Source organism: Chionomys nivalis, chromosome 2 (assembly GCF_950005125.1).
Source record: "Chionomys nivalis chromosome 2, mChiNiv1.1, whole genome shotgun sequence".
Taxonomy (NCBI): domain Eukaryota; kingdom Metazoa; phylum Chordata; class Mammalia; order Rodentia; family Cricetidae; genus Chionomys; species Chionomys nivalis.
In genome coordinates, this window is record NC_080087.1 from 38,232,694 (window position 1) to 38,252,421 (window position 19,728).

General features: G+C 35.5%; 1 protein-coding gene across 2 annotated transcripts in view; it reads right to left on the reverse strand.

Annotated features, from left to right (window-relative positions):
• Lama2 (laminin subunit alpha 2) overlaps positions 1-19,728 on the reverse strand; it is a 603,732-nt gene that overhangs the window by 439,048 nt on the left and 144,956 nt on the right. For both annotated transcript variants that reach the window (XM_057755686.1, XM_057755676.1), the window contains exon 3: positions 16,187-16,299. In XM_057755686.1, the coding sequence (XP_057611669.1) occupies positions 16,187-16,299 (113 nt within the window). The remainder of the gene's footprint in view (positions 1-16,186; positions 16,300-19,728) is intronic.

Genomic DNA, 19,728 nt, shown 5'->3' on the forward strand with positions numbered 1-19,728 from the left:
GCATTTATACTGTAAGCCTGGCAACCTGAGTCCGGTCCTTGGAACCTGCCTAAGAGCAGACAGAGAGAAGTGACTCCACAAAGTCACGCTCTGACCTCTGCACATTTACCATGGCATGCTCACCTGGACACACATTGTGCATGCACATATACAAGAATAGCAAATAAATAAATTAAATTTTACAAATCACTCCCAGATACATCAAAAGAGACTTCTGAATACTGCAGATAAAGTGATAATAATAAAAGAACAGGATAAAAAAAAAGAGTATTTCAAAGGCAGCAACAGTAAGAACTGTTTCTGAAGTTTGAGCAGAAATCATGAAAACCAGGAGGCTAGAAAAAAAGTACTTCCCATAAAAAATTCTATATTCAACAAAAAATAAGCATCAAAAATAAACACATCACAGGCAAAGAAAATTGTAGAATGTTCTTGCCAATATGTTTTCTTTAGTTTAAAAAAAATGAGAAGCAGGAGATATTGCCCAGCAAATAAAGTATTTGTGGTGTAAGAATGAGGATCTGAGCTTCAATCTCCAACACTCATGTGAATAAGCTGAACATTCTGATACAAAGCTTTATCCCAGTTCCAGGGAGGCAGAAACATGTGGATACTAGGGAAACAAAGGATATGTTGTTGGATTAAACAAACAAACAAACAAAAAAAACAATTAATTTTCCCAAAGAAGGAAAGTCCAGAGTAAAATATTACAAGATAACACAAACAAAATACAGGTGAAACTTTTGTCATTTAAATCTGATTATCAGTGGTAATATTCAATATAAGTGAAATAAATGTCCAATGTGAGGGAAGAATTTTCAGAATCATTTAATTCTGAATCAAATTAAATTCATGGTGCTTACAGCATATACATCTGCAATACAAAAAGACATCAAAAAGACTAAGAGCATCTATTTAACGCAAACGTTTATGTAAAAGAAGCAAGGGACTACTGCCAAAGAAAACACAAAGACTACCACAATGTGCTTGTAAAGTTCCAATCTCAGTCAGGATGTCTCCATTGGTATCTTCATACAGAAACAAAAACATACATAACTTACTGGCATATATGTAATACTGAGGCCAACAGCTGCCAAACCGTCATTCTTGATGCAAAAATGGCAATGACATTAGTCGAAAGAAACTAATTTCAAAAGAGCTGTGCCTTTCTATTTCCATCCATTTGTATGCAAAATTCAGGAAGTCATTGTTTTTTACTGCTGAGTAGTACTCTAATATGTATATATTCCATACTTTCTTCATCCATTCATCCATTGAAGGGCATCTAGGTTGTTTCCAGGTTCTGGCTATTACAAACAATGCTGCTATGAACATAGTTGAGCATATACTTTTGTTGTATGATAGGGCATCTCTTGGGTATATTCCCAAGAGTGGTATTGCTGGATCCAGGGGTTGGCAGTTTTGGTGCTCACCTTACTAGACCTGGATGGAAGTGGGTGGTCCTTGGACTTCCCACAGGACAGGGAACCCTGATTGCTCTTTGGGCTGACGAGGGAGGGAGACTTGATCAGGGGAGAAGGAGGGAAAGTGGCCAGGAAGAGCCAGAAATCTTTAAGAACTCAATCAATCAATAAATAAATTAATTAATTGATTAAAAAAACAAAACAAAAAAAAACAAAAGAACTTTGCTTCTAACAAAAACGTAATACCACAGTGGAACTAAGTGAGGACAAACATTAATAAGATAGAAAATATTCTATAATTTAGATATAACGCATTTAAAAACATCACCGGCATAGAAAAATTACAATGGAAAATTTTAAATGTTTTAAAATAAATGATAATGAAAAATTCAGTATCACAATTAAAAGATAACCAAAATCTGTGTAGAGGCAAATATTTTACTCTTAAATAAGTTGCAAATATGCTAAGAAAGAATGAAATATTAGTAGTGTATTTATCCATTGCAAGCAGGTAGGGGAAAATGATACAAATTAAATAAAATAAAGTATCAGGCCACATAAAAGCAGTATTCAATTGATGAGGGATTCCCCTCTATATGCTGTGAATACCATTGGTTAATAAAGGACTGCTTTGAGCATATAGCAGAGCAGGGCAGAAAAAGCAGGGCAAAAGTAAAATGAATGCTATGAGAAAGAAGGGTGGAATAGAAAGAAACCATGTAGCTCCCATGGAAAACAGGTGCCAGAACTTTAGCTGGTAAGCAACAGCCATGTGGTGATATACAGATAAATGGAAATGGGTTAATTAATATGTGGGGGTTAGCCAGCAAGAGGCTAGACCTAATGAACCAAGCAGTGATTTGATTGATACGGTTTCTATGTGATTATGTTGGGGCTAAGTGGCCAGGATGAACAAGCAGTCCTCCTTTCAACAAACTGGTGCTCAATGTGGGGCTAAATCCATGTAAAACTGAGAAAGGTTAAAAAGAATTCCTAGACACAAAAGAACAGAGTTAAGCATGGTATGGTGGTGGCATTTTCTTGGGTAGGCTCTGTTCACTAGAAGCAAGCATAGGCATAGCTCCTTTAAGAGAAGTTTTCCTGACTCAGAAGTAGTAGAAAGAAAGTTGCACCATTTTGAAATGCTGGCTTTCTGGGCTGTGCTGCCAGCATAACCTCTGGCTATTTCAGGAAACCAAGTGTTTAAATGGGGTTTGTAAGCAGCATGTATGGCTCTACATAGACCGACTGTCAACTTAGAACTGGGGCAAAGTGTACAGCTTGCAGAGGCAGTGAATAGACTTGCATTATGTTGGACTGTGCGGGGCAAACACAAAGTACCATATATACCCTAGTAATGCTGTAGCTTAGGTTTTAAGAAGCACTTAACATTTTAAGAAGTGTTCCTGGACAGTAGAGAATTACAGATATACAATAAGACAAATTCAGATGAAAAAGACCTCTAAATGAGACCCAGTGTGTTTAAAAATCGTATGTAGGTTTGGTAGAGAGAGGAAAAAGAATATAGACAGTTATAAAAAGAAGTAAATTGTATTAAAATAAAAAAGGTAAAGTCTGGGGCTGGAGAGATGGCTCAGTGGTTAAGAACATTGCCTGCTCTTCCAAAGGTCCTGAGTTCAATTCCCAGCAACCACATGGTGGCTCACAACCATCTGTAAAGAGGTCTGGCGCCCTCTTCTGGCCTTCAGGCATACAGACAGAATATTGTATACATAATAAATAAATAAATAAATATTTTTTTAAAAAAGGTAGTCTTTAAAGAGACAATACAAACAGTCATAGATTAAAGGAGTAAAAAGAAAATAAGCCACATAAAGATGGACTATACACATAGAGTCTGGATAATGTATATTATTGTGTTTTCTTTGAATTTTTTGAATGTAAATGAGCTAAGTACAGGGAGACATTTCATTGCATAGGCTGCTAATCAAAACCAGCATAGATATTTTAAAGGTTTCTTGATTTCAAAATTTGAGTCTAAGGATAAGTTGTTTTGGAAAAGAGGTTCTTCTTTTGTTTCCATGGAAGATGAGATCCTGTGGTTTGATGGACTAAGACCCCCTGAAAGGTTGCCTTAAATACCCCTCAAAAATTACTTCTCCCAATAAACAGCAGGAAGAAGTTTGGATGAACTACACCCATATTCCCAAATACTGTCTATAAATATTTCTTTACATTTAAAAGTGAATATTCAATAGCGATTTACATTGGCATGGATCTTAGTTTATTGATACAAATTTAAGGTCAAATTTCTTATACTGTATATATATATATATATATATATATATATACATACATATTTCTGCTCTTGATTAAGGTATTGTGTTTGTCCAGCTCATTTAAAAATGTAATACATAATTAAGATATATAGGTTATAGATAGCCATCAATAATAATCAAGCTTATAGTCATGTTAGTTAGAGTTTCTAGATGTATAAAGATGTATTTTTGATAAATATGTATTCTTCAAACCTTTCAAAGACTACAGAATATGACATTTAAAATGTTTTTAAGAATTTAGGACTTACCATGACAATGAGTTGCATCTGCTCCTCAAAGGTTCAATGGACTTCAAGAGAAAGATGGACATTGAAGAGGCTACTTAGGGAGTTTGTGAGCCATTTGGGAAAGAAACTGCTCTTGATTGAATGGCTTCATAAACTGGACATGCAGGACCCACAGAGAAATGACTGCTGAACTTCCCTAAAGATAAGACTGTTCTTCAGGGTTCCTGCTTCATGAAAGAGTCTGACAAACATTCTGCAGGACACTATGGTCCTGTAGGCTGAAGATGAATAGTAGTAAAGAACAACTTTGGGTGACTTCCATGCAGCAAGATGTCTCTTATCATTTCTAGAGTTTTAGAAGTTGCTTATAATGCACTTCTGTTTACTTAGGTATTATTATATCATTCTGGAGTCTTTGATGGAGTTAAAGAATAGATAGCAATAATATAGTTTTCCTTAGTTATGATAAAAGATAAAGTAGATACAAGTATTGTAACTGTAACTCTTGCTTGTTTTGTTGTACGTAATTTTACTATGTTAAAGTTAGAACCTCCCTTTTTATTTAAACAGAAAAGGGGAGGGGAGTTGTATTCTCCTCTGTATCCTGTGAATACAATTGGTTAATAAAGGATTTCTTTGAGCCTATAGAAGAGCAGGGCAGTAAGAGCAAGGCAGGCAAAAGTAAAGTGAATGTTGGGAGAAAGAAGGATGGAGTAGAGGAAAGCCATGTAGCCTCTGTGGGAGATAGATGCCAGAACTTTAGCCAGTAAGCCACAGCCATGTGGTGATTCACAGATTAATGGAAATGGGTTAAATTAATATGTGGGAGTTAGCCAGTGAGTAGCTAGAGTGAATGAGCCAAGCAGTCATTTGATTGATACAGTTTCTGTGTGATTATTTCGGGGCTAAGCGGCTGGGACAAACAAGCAGTCCTCCTTTCAACATTCAATATAATATATTGATCTGATAAGAGATTAAAATCAACCAAGCTAACATTTGTTTGAAAATACTGACAAAATAATAAATACTAGAAAGCTCTCAAGAATCATGATGTTATACATATGATAATGGACAAGCGAAATGCTATAAATATTTAAAAAATAAAAGATAGAAATAGCCTATAATTTTCAATTATAAGCCAATATATTTGTAGATGGAATGAATAAATGTTTCAAAAAGCCTAAGTACTAAACCTACATAGAAATGAAAATTCTGAAGAAGCATTAGTTACAGATTTCTATTCTGTGAATTAAAAATCTACCACAGAGAAAATTACATAGTCAAATTAGTCAAATGGCATCAGTGATGCAGTGATCTGAGCAGTTTGGTGGTTATTTAGGAAGAAAGGGGGTTTGTTTCTTTAAATTAGACATCCTTAAAATTCTAGGACCATGTGTCTTTCTTTCTTTCTCTTTTTTTTTCCTTTGGACAGGGGATGAGTAGAAGTCTTTGAGCCTTGACCTAGAAAAGCCATTGAATGCTATAGTTTCAAATGGAATTTACAAGGCCATTCTGGTAGGAGCTTGGAAGACAATAATGCTGAGAATTATGTAGCTTGTGGAAGCCAAGTTCAAAAAGTTTCAGATTGAACAATATTAGCAACTAGAATGGAGACCATTTGTTCTTTGGATATTTTGACTAGAATGTACTTTCTGCCCTTATCTTGAGAACTTGCCTAAGTCTAAATTTTAAAGCAATGGATTAATTTTTTTTTAATTTTTTTTTTGTTTTGTTTTTGGTTTTTGGTTTTTCGAGACAGGGTTTCTCTGTGGTTTTGGAGCCTGTCCTGGAACTAGCTCTGTAGACCAGGCTGGTCTCGAACTCACAGAGATCCGCCTGCCTCTGCCTCCCGAGTGCTGGGATTAAAGGCGTGTGCCACCACCGCCCGGCTTGGATTAATTTTTTTGGTAGAGAAGATTTCAAGAAAGCCTAATATTGACTCTATCACAAGATTGCTAGTTATTACTTTTATGCAGGTCTACAATAAAAGAAATACAAAATATATGGTGTGGAGAAGAAAAGGAAACTGGCACTCATGATTTAAGGCCTGTCTTGGAAGAGAGTCTATAATACTTAAAAAGATCAGTAACATTAGAAAAGGTTAAATTTGCATTGAGATTTTGGGAACCGTGCCTTTATGTCAAGACTCCATCCAGTAAAGCTTCTAACTTGTGAAAGAAAAACCTAAGGAAATTTCTGCTCCCTAGAAAATTCACAGACACCATTCACAAAAGCATCTACAAATGCCATTCAGTGGCCAAGAGTCTATCCAAGGCTGGTAGCTGACCTTGGCAGTGCTGGAGGATGCTAGATGGTAGATATGTTTGGAGAAGGCTTAGGAGATGTAAACTTGCAAGAGGAAGTGTATCTCTTGGGGTGGGCTCTGCAGTTCCCAAAGCCATGTGCACTCTCCATGGCCTCTCTTGAATTCTTGTTTGTGTCTCTAGATGCAAGTTGGCAAATGCTGCTCCAGCCATTTGCCACTTTGCATCCACCATCACAGACTCTAAACCTCTAGAACTGTAAGGCCATAATTAACTCTCTTCTGTAAGTTGTTCTGGCTGTGATGTCTATCACAGCAATAGAAAAGTAACTAATAAAGGAGGTAGACAGTAAGGTAGAACAAGAGAGATTATTTAATCTTCATATTATCTTATTCTACATGATATCTATTTGGATAGGTACATATAGCAAATAATCATCAATTTTTACTAAATTTTCAGCATTTTTACATTTATTATGGCAAAAATATTGTATATTTTATTCATATGTATATATGTATATAAAATATGTATAAGAAACATGTTTTATTTAAAAAGCATGTGTTCCACAGAAAATAAAACCTTAAAACTCAATTACATATGGTTATGAGTCAAAAAAGAAATTGACAAAATGTTTGAATTAATAAAGGAATAGAAGCCAGCTGGTGATGGTGCACATTTTTAATCCCAGCACATGGAAGGCAGAAGCAGACAGATCTCAGTGAGTTTGAGGACAGCAAGATCTACAGAGGACAGTCAGAACTATTAAACAGAGAAACCCTTTCTCAAAAAACCAAAAACCAAAACAAAACAAAAAAGGAATAGAAAAATATTTATGTAAATGGTAACAAAATAAGGCAAAGTAAAACCATTCATATAAAGTTTATATAACGAATATGTCAGTGATTAACAAGGTTACTTCTGGATTAAAACCAAACAATCTGGAATATATAACAACAAAAAAATGCAAAAATATAAAAGTGCTTCAAAGACAAAGTGATACTTTTCAGGTCCTATCTATGTAAATTTTAGCTAAATATATTTAATAAAACATTTTGCATACAACATAAAATGTATGTATAACTTAAATAGTCTCAGTAATTAAACTGTTTCTGAACTTATTCTAAATTTTGTTTAATGTCTCTACATTATAGCCTAGTTGTTCTCTGGTCAACACATTTCCAGGACAAAAGACCAGGAAGTATTATTTACTGCATATCAACTATACATGCAGCAGTATGTGAGTCCATTGCCTCCGTATCATCAGTTATTCCTTATACCATTCCTGTTAATAAGGCAGTGGCACTGTCACATTTAATATGTGACCCAACTGAGTAGCACAAAAGGAGAAAATCTAGTGAAGGTCAAAGAACTAACCAAGAAGTGACAGGTAAGTAGGAGGATAGGCTTCCTAATGTCTCCCTAGCCTTATTGTGTTTGCTCTTGGGATTTTTTTTTACATTTTACAGCCAGGGTAACATAAAATCATGTCCCATTTATGAATTAAAACACATATATTCCATCTTATAACTGAAACACATAGCTATATTTATGAAGTAAATCATATCTACCTATAAATAGGCATTGTAGTTATACTCAATATATGTATAATGGCACAAATTTGCAAGTCTAAGACATGTGTGACTAAGTACAGTAAGATATAATAAGTACAAGCATAAAATCTAAGAATAAAATGAAATAACACAAGACTCCAGTAAAATGATGAAATAAAGATGTTTCATGTGTGGAAGCCATCAGACAGCTGGGAAAATCACCCTCATTTGGTCTATTTTTAGATGTCTTATTCAGTCTTCCCATCACAAAGTTCTTATGATTTAAATGTTAACAGATCTTTTCTGACAGCCTTTTTAAGAGTGACTTGTTTCCCTATGTTCTATTGTTCCTACATTTTATGAACTAATCTAATTATCCAGTGACTTCAAATAGCACTTCCCCAACAGTCAGTTAGCGTCATTTTAAAAGGACATATATCTACAAATAGTGTTTCATGATGACACTAGACTCATGTCTATCTCTGTTGCTAATTAAATAAACAAGTTAATATGTTGACCCGTGTTTAAATATCGTTGCAGCAGCTTTATATCAGTCTTTCCTGTCCCCAACCTTACACCTCATTTTTCAGCATTTGGAAAAACAAAATGCCAACCCATAACAGAACAAAAACAAATAAACAAGTAAATACAGCCTGTGGTTTCCAAGTGGATTACAAAAGAGTTACAACAATTGGAGCCTTTCTCAAAAAATGTTATAAATAAGATAGAGTAACACAGATAGAGAAAAAGTAACAGACTTTTGGACTATGTTTGGAAAGAAAATTGGTGAGAACATTTAATGTATGCCTTCTGTGAACTGAATATTTGTGTCCTAACTCCAAGGCAAAACCTTCAGGAAGTGCTGGGGCCATGAGGACAGAGCTCTTCCATGACCTTTGCAGGAAAAACCCCCGAGGGATTTATTTGTTCCTTCTGCCACATGAAACTACAATAGATGGACGGACGGTGTTTATTTCCATCTTCTTCAATTTCTTTTATCTATGCTTTATAGATTATAGGGTGGAAACACTACACTTTCTTCCTCATGTGTATGTATCCCTAATTCATTTTACATTGCTTATACAATTATGTAATGTCCTCTCAATTTCCTTTGGATAGTTTATTGGCATTGCATAGTAACATGATTTCAAGGATTTTTTTTTTTTTGCTAGTTTTAACTATGTGGTAGATTCTTTAGATTCCCTGTATATAAGAATATATAATTTGTAAACCGAGAAAATTCACATTTTTTATTTGGATGTTTTATTTCTTTTTCTTCTCTAATTACTCTAGCTAAGATGTCTAGTACCATACTGAGGGAAGTGGTACCAGTGGGCACCTTTGGTTTGTCACTGGTCTACTATGAAATTTCTTCATCTGCTCAGTATGGAATGCAAAGTTTTTAGCTATGGGTATACTGTACATGGAATTTACTGTGTAGATACTCATGCCTTTAATAGTCAGTTACAATGTTCTTAGATTGGGTGTTTCTAACACGAAATTTATTGTGTAGATATTCATGCCTTTGATAGTCACGTTTTTTAAAAAAAGATTTTAGCATAAAAGAAGTTTGGGTTTTATTAAATGTATTTTCTATACAATTTCTATACAATATACTAAAATCATGATTTTTATCCTTATCCTCTTTTTATGCTATATTACACAGGAAGACTTTCATGTATTAATTTGTCCTTGTGCAAGAAAAGTAAATTCTACATGGTTATGGTGAATGATCATTTTAAAGTGATAATGTATTAAACTTGCTAATTTTTTTTATTTTAGGTTCAACAATGATATTGACTTGTAATATTTTGTGTCTTTGTCTAGCTTTAATATCAATATATTACTGTTCTCATACAAATGCATTCCAGAGTATTAAAAAGGGATTTTATTTTTAGGAAAGGGTTTAAGAAAGACTGGCATCATTTCTTTAAATGTTAAGTAGAGTTCAGCAATACATCAGGTGGGGGGAGGAGAAGAGGAGTGGGGATGGGGAGAGAGTGGGGGGAGGGGGCAATATGTGGGAGGAGGGGGAGGGAAATGGGAAACGGGGAGCAGGTGGAAATTTTAATTAAAAAAGAATAAAAATAAATAAATAAATAATAAAAAATAATAAAATAAAATATTTTGTTTGTTTTAAAATTAAAAAAACCATTTTCTTTTTTATTTAATTTTGTGTGTTTGTGTGCATGTGTACATTTGTACATGTGTTTGCTCATGCGAGTGCACACACATGTTTGTATGAAAACTTGTGTGTGGAGATTAGAGAACAATTTATGGGAGTCAGGTTCCTTCTTTCCCCATGTGAGCCCTAGAGACTGAAGTCGGGCCCGCAGGCTTCATGGCAAGCATTTTTATCCAGTAGGTCATCTTGCTGTTCTTTCTGGGAGACGTTTATTAGCAGGTAAATTTTCTTTGTCTTTTTGGGGCAAGTGAGACAGGGTTACCCTGTATAGCCTTGGCTGTCCTGTAACTTGCTCTGTGGACTCTGTCCCCTAAGTGCTTGGATTAAAGGTATATCATACCACTAATCCTCTTATTCTTTTGGACCATTGTTTTTTTTTTTGTTTTGTTTTGTTTTGTTTTGTTTTTCCTATTTCTTTGTGACATAGCTTTGGGAGTATATCTTGTCTAAGAATATATCCAGGTCTTTTATACTTTTCCAATTTATTGATATATAGATAGTTGTTTTTTACAATAATCTTAAATATGCTCAATTTATATGTTATCAGTTGTAATCTATTCTTTTATTTTTGATCTCATTTGAATCTTTTCTTTTCCCCCGTAATCTAGTTAGGTTCTGCTAACATTGTTAACATATTTTTTGAAGTCTAGTTTTGTTGATCATTTCAGTTTCATTATTTCTGCTCTGATTTTTATTATTTCCTGATTTATATTAACTCAGGGATTAATTTGTTTGTTTATTCCTTGAGGAACAGCAGTAGGCTGAAAGAGTTTTTGTTTCTTTTCATGGTATTTGTCACTATTCAGATCACTTTTAGAATTCCTTTTGCTTTTTATGGTGTCTTTCTATGTTTACCTCACAATTTGTTTTTAATTTTCTTAAATATTGTTTTCAACATATTATTTCTTCAGGAAAGTTTTGCTTAATTTTTGACTATTGATAAATTTCTCAAACTTCTTTGAGTCATGGGAATGTAGAAGGGTATTAACAAATAATTTTTAAATTAATTTTTATTGAGCTCTACATTTTCTACATTTTTCTCTGCTCCCCTCGCTCCCTCTCCCCTCCCCTTCAACCCTCTCCCAAGGTCCCCATGCTCCCAATTTACTCAGTAGATCTTGTCTTTTTCTACTTCCCATGTAGATTAAGCCTATGTATGTCTCTCTTAGGGTCCTCATTGTTGTCTAGGTTCTCTGGGATTGGGATTTGTGGGCTGTTTTTTTGGTTTTTTTTTCTTTATGTTTAAATAATTTAACATGAAAAAGTAATTAACTTTTAAGAACACTGACTTTAATCTTTTTTCCTGTGAACGTGTGTGGGGAGGGAGTAGGTACATGTGAACAAGTAGCCACTGAGGGCAGATTCCCTCACACTAAAGTTATAAGCACTACTATTGAAGAATGACTCAATCCTATTAAATAACCTAAACTTTAGGAACAATGTCTTCTATTCCAGTTACACAGATTCTCAAAATATAGTGATACATACTTTGAAATACTAATTCCACACTTTTCCAAAATTAACTTTCTTTTTTAAAAAAGTGCTAACCTGTCTCATGTAATACAGCTCTACAATGTCGATGAATAATATATTTAGATGAATAGTATGTAGCATAAGGTACCCACAGTTGTTAAGACAATCTTATTTAATCAATGCATTTCAGTGAGTGGCTGATTAAGACGAAATAATGCCTGCATGTGAGTGTAACTAACTCCAGAGAATTTCTGGATTGCCTAGGAGGAGGATTTTTCACACATGCCAACAAAGTCTACAAAAACATCATTTCAGCACCTGCTAGGAGAGAAGAACCAGCAGTTAAGAGCACTGGCTATTCTTCCAGAGAATCTGGTTTGAGTCCTACATCTACATGATGGGTCACAACCTTTTATATTTCTACTCCCAGGGTTTCTGCTGCCGTCTTCCAGCCTCTGGAAATCAGCCACACATTCATATAAAATAAAGTTCAAAATTTTAAAAAAAAATGACTGCAGTGTTACCCTACTTATCAGTCAGCTTTTCCCTTAAGCAAATTCAAGGACAGCAATAAAATAAGCACTCAGATTACAAATAACAAAATAATATCAGAAATCATGGCATAGTCACAAGGCATTTGAAAAATGATACAAAAGAAAAATTTGAACATCCTGTGAATTTTTGAGCATTCATTATCATTGTCTAACTTGCCATACAATTTTGTTCATCATCCTGATGTCGGTCTTTTTTTTGTATATTTCAGTGGAACAGCTCAGTTTCTACATGAGTTTATGCTGATTCTACATCCTAATAATAGCCATGCTTGCCAGATGGAATTTGTTATACTGCTATAGTCATTATTCTATATTCTTGCAACAATGTAATATTTATTCTGCTAATCACAGTGGCAAAGCACAGTGTGATTAAATCATTTGCTCAAGATAGGCTGTGAGTAAACAGAACTGGGAAATGTTAACATCCCTTAGTAATAAATGTCTGAAAACAATCTGTTTATAAAATAAGGAGCTACTTTTTTATGAATAAATTATCTTATTGTTTTAATGCTTATCTCGAATGCTAAAACATTAAAGAATCTTCTAAGTGTAATTGGTGATGATTTGATCAAGCCACTTCAATGACTGCTCCTGATATTTAAAATAGTAATTTATTAAAAGTTTTTTCAGAAGAGTCAAGAATACATAAACAAAGTAACTAGTACTTGCCAAGATTTGTATGTATACCTCAGGATTATGAGAAATAAATCTTTCACTGAGTCAGGGAAAGTCAGCGATATTAGCCTATTCCTTATATAGCATTGATTTGAGTCTGAGGCAACAATAGCTAGTACAATGCCGGGTAACAAGGTATTCCTTTGGGATGTGTGTAAAAAGATAGACATTATGTCATGCTAGAAACACGATGATGAGAAATCTAACTGTTTGTCTTTAATAGCACAGACATTAGCAAAACTTTCTCAATAGAAGCCAGGAAGACAGTAGGTGGTTACTCCTTGAACCTGAGCTATGTATAGAAATATATTTTAAAAAACAATTCTCATGATCTCTAAAGGTTCGGGTCTTCAGAGTCCTGTTATGACATTCTAGAGTACTTCTAATTTTGCATTTGAACACTTCAGGTGTGATCCACAACATGGCCTGGTAACAGCTTTGTAGAGAAGGCCAGTTCACTTTTCTAAGTCTGTGTGCTCTTCAACTATAAAATGGGGGGTTTAATCTTGCGATCAATAACTAAAGTTCTCCACACAAAGGCAAAGTCACTTGGTAGTACCGTTTTTCTAAGGAGATATAAGGTTAATAATTTGGGAGAATAATTATCTCAGAGTTTAAACCTTCTAAAAGCTTTTTTTGTTGTTGTTTTTTTGTTTTTTTCGAGACAGGGTTTCTCTGTGGTTTTGGAGCCTGTCCTGGAACTAGCTCTTGTAGACCAGGCTGGTCTCGAACTCACAGAGATCCGCCTGCCTCTGCCTCCCAAGTGCTGGGATTAAAGGCGTGCGCCACCACCACCCGGCTCTTCTAAAAGCTTTTAAATAGGAGTAATAACAACAGCTGTCTCAATGGATGCTGTGAGAAGCAAGTGAGATAGTAAAGAACACCCATATTTCTTTGGTTGTCTCTGCATTAAAAGATGCTCTTCTACATCTCTATCCTGCAACTGAGTAGGTACCAGCTAAATTTTGTTAATCAACAGAGAGAGGTCACATGAAAATGTCAAACCCCTTCTGGTATAATGAATTCTATTAAAAAACCTGACTATAAAACATGATTAATTTTTAACATAATTAATTGACTAAACTTATATCTTGGGTCAAGTAAAAATGAGTGCATACCTCATGAAATAGGCTATATGAGTCTGTCTTCTCTTAAATGCATATATTAGGCTAATTTTTAGGAAGCAGGGAAAAGTAAACATAAATATGAAAATGGGTGAGTACCACACTATCAGACCATTTGAGCCTATAGTTGTTGAACCAGTTGATGAATTCAGAGTTCGGAATTGGGTCAACCTTTATTATAAATATCCATGCTCACTTGTTGTGAAGACATAACTATGGAAGATACTTTAGAATGTCAAGTCAGCTTAAGGTTATTATACTACGTAGTAGGAAACATAAACACAGAAAACACCACCTGTTTCTGAGGATATCATGTGCTCATGTGGAAATCAGTACATGAAACAGGAATACATGCTTGCCTTTAATGAAAGCACATGACTTTCAGGTAAACTCTGACTTGCTAAGTTAATGACGGATTAGTTGCTATAGAGCATGAAGTTTAAACCTGTGATTGCATCGTATGGTTGTAAATTTGAAGGAAAACTGATGCACCATTGGATAGCAAATAAATGATATTGTGGTCCAGCTGAAAATGAAGTTTAAGTAATCTGTGCACATGATATTAATAATTGACTTTCTTAATCCATGTGCAATCTAAAATAAAAATAAAGGGAGTATAAATGAGAACAGTAAGCCTTCACTATCTATTGATTTCCTATCATAGGCAAAAACCTGAGTCAATGGACTGCAGTCTCTCTCTTCATTGGAAAGGTTGAATTTTAATGATCACATGGCTGCTGGGATCAATAAAAGTCCAAGCTGTCTATACTCAGAAAAAGAAAAAAGGAAGTCCATTTTGAGGTTAAGATCCTCTAGAAACTTATCCACAGATCAACTGACCTAACGAATGTCATGATGGCATTTGCACCCCATGGCCAGAGAGTGCTCTGAGACTTCTTATAAACTAAGAACTAACTAAAGGCTAACACTCTTCTAGTGGGTAAGAAATAACTCGGGTTCACTGATTATTCAGCAGCAGCAGTGGGACCCTACTCTTATCCAGTTGCTGAGGTGCCACGGAGTTCCTGGAGGGAGGGATAAAGGAGCATGTACCATGAGATCAGCTAGTTTTCTTGCTCTCCTAGCAGTCATGCATAGCTCAGGAATATGTGATGGAGGAAGGTCATTGGTTAATTAATAAAGAAACTGCTTGGCCTGATAGGTTAGAACATATGTGGGTGGAGTAAAACAGAACAGAATGCTGGGAGGAAGAGGAAGTGAGCTCAGACGCCAAGCCTGTGCTCTCCAAGGCAGATGCAATGAAGCTCCAACCCAGGATGGACGTAGGCTAGAATCCTTCTCAGTAAGCTACTGCCTCATGGCGCTACACACATTAATAGAAATGGGCCAAGCAGTATTTAAAAGAATACAATTTGTGTGTTGTTATTTAGGGGCATAAGCTAGCCAGGTAGTCCTACAACAAATATGTTGGCCTCACCAAGAAGGACCAAGATCCTAGAGAAGAGATGCTTAATTCTTGGGTCTGGTGTCAAGCTATTCTGCTAGTGTTTCCTTCCTCACACCATGTCATCCCATGACAACCATGATCTCGTTGTGTCATCTGTGTCATTAAATATCTTCATCACATTTTCATATCGCACAGGAGGTGCTGGTGGAAGATTTTTCTATGATGATGCAAGGAAATGAAAGAAAAACAGGCTAAATAATAATCTGTCTAAGTAAGTTCAACATTTCTTAACCTCTGGTCAATGGCACTATCTTATTATGTATTGGGGAAAAATTATGGGAATGTCTTTTCAAATTCCATCATAAATCCATACATGAGCCTAAATAATTTGAGAATGGGGATGAATATTGGTTATAAAACTCAGTCTGAATGTAGTATCATAAAGAAAAATAGGAAAGTTAAGAAATGGAAGGTGTGTGGACTTATGCAACACAAACTGTCACCTCAAACATAAATTTTATAAAGTTACAAGGCCTAGTATCTCATTTAGTCATCCAAGTTTAATTTGAGAATCAGCTGCTACAGCTTGCACAACTCTAAGTAATGAGAAGCAATTTACTCAAGAGCCTTGCTCTTCAAGAGCCTTATAAGTACACATACTACCAGCAGCGTGGTAGCAAGAGGTTTATTTTATAAGTTTTAATCTGCATTGTTGTATTTTTTCACTTCCATATTTTTATCATTACTCCCAGCTATTTAGGAGACAATTGGCTTCTAATTCATTTCTAAACCATCCGCATGGATCCATTCGAGTTGTGTTTTAGAAGTAAGTGCCAAACATCAATAAATGGTTATCCATGAAATGGGTAGGATCTTTTGTCACAATATTGAGAAAATAATAGTGATAAGAAAGCATATCTCTTCATCTAAAAATTGCTAACTAAACAAATAGCAGATGCAGGGTATAATTTCAAAAGCGGAAAATGACAAGAGGTACTCTACCTGCTGTAAATCCAGAGTAATTGTCACATAATGGTATTCGACTCCATTCTTGATACTGGGACTCTGCCACCATGTGTTCTTGCCATCGATAGCATTTGTGATCGGATGTCTCTCTGTGGTGTTGGTAGCAGAGGGGGGAGAGAAAAAACCAGATAATGAGTTTATAGCTGTCTCTTAAAAAAAATGTAAAACCAAGGTGTGGAGGTAGACCAAGCCTGCAGATAACAATCATTTAAAAAAGCAATTTTTATCTCTGACACATCTCTGTGGTTTCATAGTTTTACACAATATGGCAGGAAAATGGTGACATGTCTAGGCTATAGAAGGTACTGAATGCTGACCACCAGAGAAAACAGAAAGCCAAAAACAAAGTACAAAGATATCATACAGAAATCCAATCAGTGTGCTGATCTTTTGATAAAGTAAACTCTCCTATTGGAAACATGCTTGAATGTTACTTGTTCACACACATTCTTTACTGCTGAGATGCGAACAATCCAGTATGTATGTGGCTTTAATATAAAATAATACCTTTTCTTGCCTATGAGATTTTCTTCTGTAACAAGTCTTTAACTTGCCACCTTCCTACCATAATTTAGAACTATACTAAGAGATTCCCCAAACCCCATAGCCAACGTTCACTTGGCCATTCCAGAAAGGAACCTAATGAACATTTGCAAGCCAGGAGATTGGCCCATGAAACTCCAATATACCAACCAAGCACAGGCTTTCCCTCCTAAGCCCAATCTAGACAGAACCATTTGTGGGGTTCAAAGAGAGACTGAAGACGAGGAAGGACATGTGAGCCATTCCTCCAACCATGACTGCCTTTTACTACAGCTCTTTTTCCTTCTGAGGCAGGAGCTCTAAGATTCTTGTGCCTTCGAATTCATCGCACAGATCTCAGAACAGAAATATCCCCACATATCACAGCCTTGTTACATTTTTGGCTGTGTTGGAAACTTTTCTCATATTTCACAAGTTCTAGATCTTTTCTCTAAATATGCACGGAGCACATCTGTCTGAGGATGGCAAGAGTAGAGGCTGTGTTCCTGTTTCTGTTCTCAAGGCTGTTAAAGATGTCGAAGTCCCTCAGACCTCATGCAGAAGCTATCACATCTGCCCTCTGCAATGTTCACAAAGTGTTGGTGGGATTTTCTGCTGTTGTGGTGAGGCTGTTAATTTGTTTCCAGGCCACCCAGCAGCTCAGACACAAAATAATCACATAGAAAGCATATTATTTGCAATATTATTTGGCCAATAGCTTAAGTGTATTTCTTGCTAACTCATATCCTAAACTAACCTAACTCTATTAATTTGTGTATTTGTGGTTGTGGCTTACCTGGTAAAGTTCCATCCAGCATCTGTCTCCAGCAGGGGCTACATGCCTTCCCTCTGACTCTGCCTCCTTTCTCCCAGCATTTAGTTTAGTTTTCCCCGCCTACCTAAGTTCTGCCCTATCAACAGGCCAAGGCAGTTTCTTTATTCACCAATGGTATTCACAGCCTACAGAAGGGAATCCCACATCACTCTGCTACCCTGTTATCTTTCTGTTCATTCTGGTATAAGTGTGCACTGCAGTACCAGTCTTGGGGACTTGAACAAAATGAATTGTCTCAGAAAATATTCAGAGTTAAAGTGTGGTGGTTGATTGGGTTGTCAGCCTAACTGAATTTGGAATCAATTAACAGACAACTGCTGACATACCTGTTCAAAACCATGGATGCATCTTCCAGTTTCAGCCTAGACAAAAGGAGTTCCAAGAGAAAAACTTCATGTGTTTTGCCTTCACATCTCACTAGAAAGTTTATCAACTCTGTTGCTGCCTTTTCTGCTTTTCTTTGCTATCTCAGAATCCAGACTTTTCAGGTTTCCAACATGCATTGAAGATCAGTGGGTCTGCAGGAAGCCCCCAGGACCTCAACACCATGTTAGGATTGTTGAACCACACAGTCTTTAGAACTGAGCTACTTTATTCTTAGCTTCTTCAATGTGAAAATAGCCATCGTTGGCCTATCTGGCCCTTTCTATATATTCATTTGGTCAGTGCTGTTCTACAGAACCCTAACACAATCCTTATTTTAAGTTGAAGGAATACCCCTAACGAGTGAACAAATTTTGCCAATATGAGGATCAACCCTATCCTCTTAATTTGTTAGCAAAGTCCAAGAGCTCAGACATGTATTCTGTCTGTTATGGGAGGAAAGACCACAAGACTTGGGCTATAAAGAGCAGGCATATTTGATGCCAGCTATTTCTTGACTCCACTATTTAGTACTTAACTGACTATGAACAGATCACTTAAATTCCATTTTATGCCTAAAAGATGGAGAGTAAAAACTCACTCACAACAGCATATTTTTAGATACTCAACTTCCAAGATAAATGTAAAATTAGAAAAAAATATATGTGTAATATATTTGGGAAGTTAATATAGGAATTTTCCCCTCAGTTTTATAAATAATAGTAATATTGAGTCTATACCATCATTCAGTGTACCATGAATTCAAAATTTATTCATAAATTAATGGACATTTAGAAACCTACGATTATCTTTAAATAAAACAAGAATATCAAATTAAGGAAAATGTGTTAAATTTATCCTTTTTACTTTTATAAAGACTGTGGAACACTGTATTCATTGTCCTTGTTATAATTGATCAGTGAAATCATTTGAGTGGGATCCCTTTCTTCAGGGGTCTGCCCATGTGTGCTACTACTTGAGGAACATGGTTGTAGAGTACCGAAATAAATGATAAGCCCATTAAAAATGTGCATTGTTATGAATCTTGCAGACAAATTACACCTAATAAAAGTTGAAGATAAAAATATCAGCAACACAATATTTTGTGGTCATGATTATCCCCAGGCAGCAGAGTGTGGGATATGTGTGCTCTTAGGACAGTGAAAGAATTATCCTAATAACTCAGAGCCCTGCTACATTTTGGATTATGTTGGATCTTCTTCCAGGAGAATACTTGGAGCTCACTGCCCAGCCAACATAGCTTATTTGACAAGCTCCAAGCAAACAATAGGCCCTGCTTCAAAATCAGAGATGGAGAGTACCTAAGGACCAACACTCATGGTTATCCTCTGTCCTTTTCACATGCAACAGGACACATAAACACATGAATATTCAATGCACACATACATGAAAGGATGCTTACTAAATTTGTTATTTCCAGTTAGTAAAAATTTTGATGTTAATTTATCTATTTAGTCTTCTATATTATCTTCAACTAAAACATGAACTTAAATTTTGATATTTATATATTCATCTAGACATATAATAAAGGACAGAATGGTAATATAGCATTGCCACTGGAAATTTAGTGCAGCTCTGGTGCTCCTTGGACTTTACTTTGTACCAAGTCTTATCACATCAATAGCTCACTGGGATGAGGAATCCTGTTTCAATACTGAAAGTAAAATTGACGAATATATTTAATAATTCATGCCAGTTGAATTCTGTTGGAGTCAGGTACAATGTCACTTTATAAAAACAGCCATCCACAAAAGCACAACTAAATATCAACAAATGT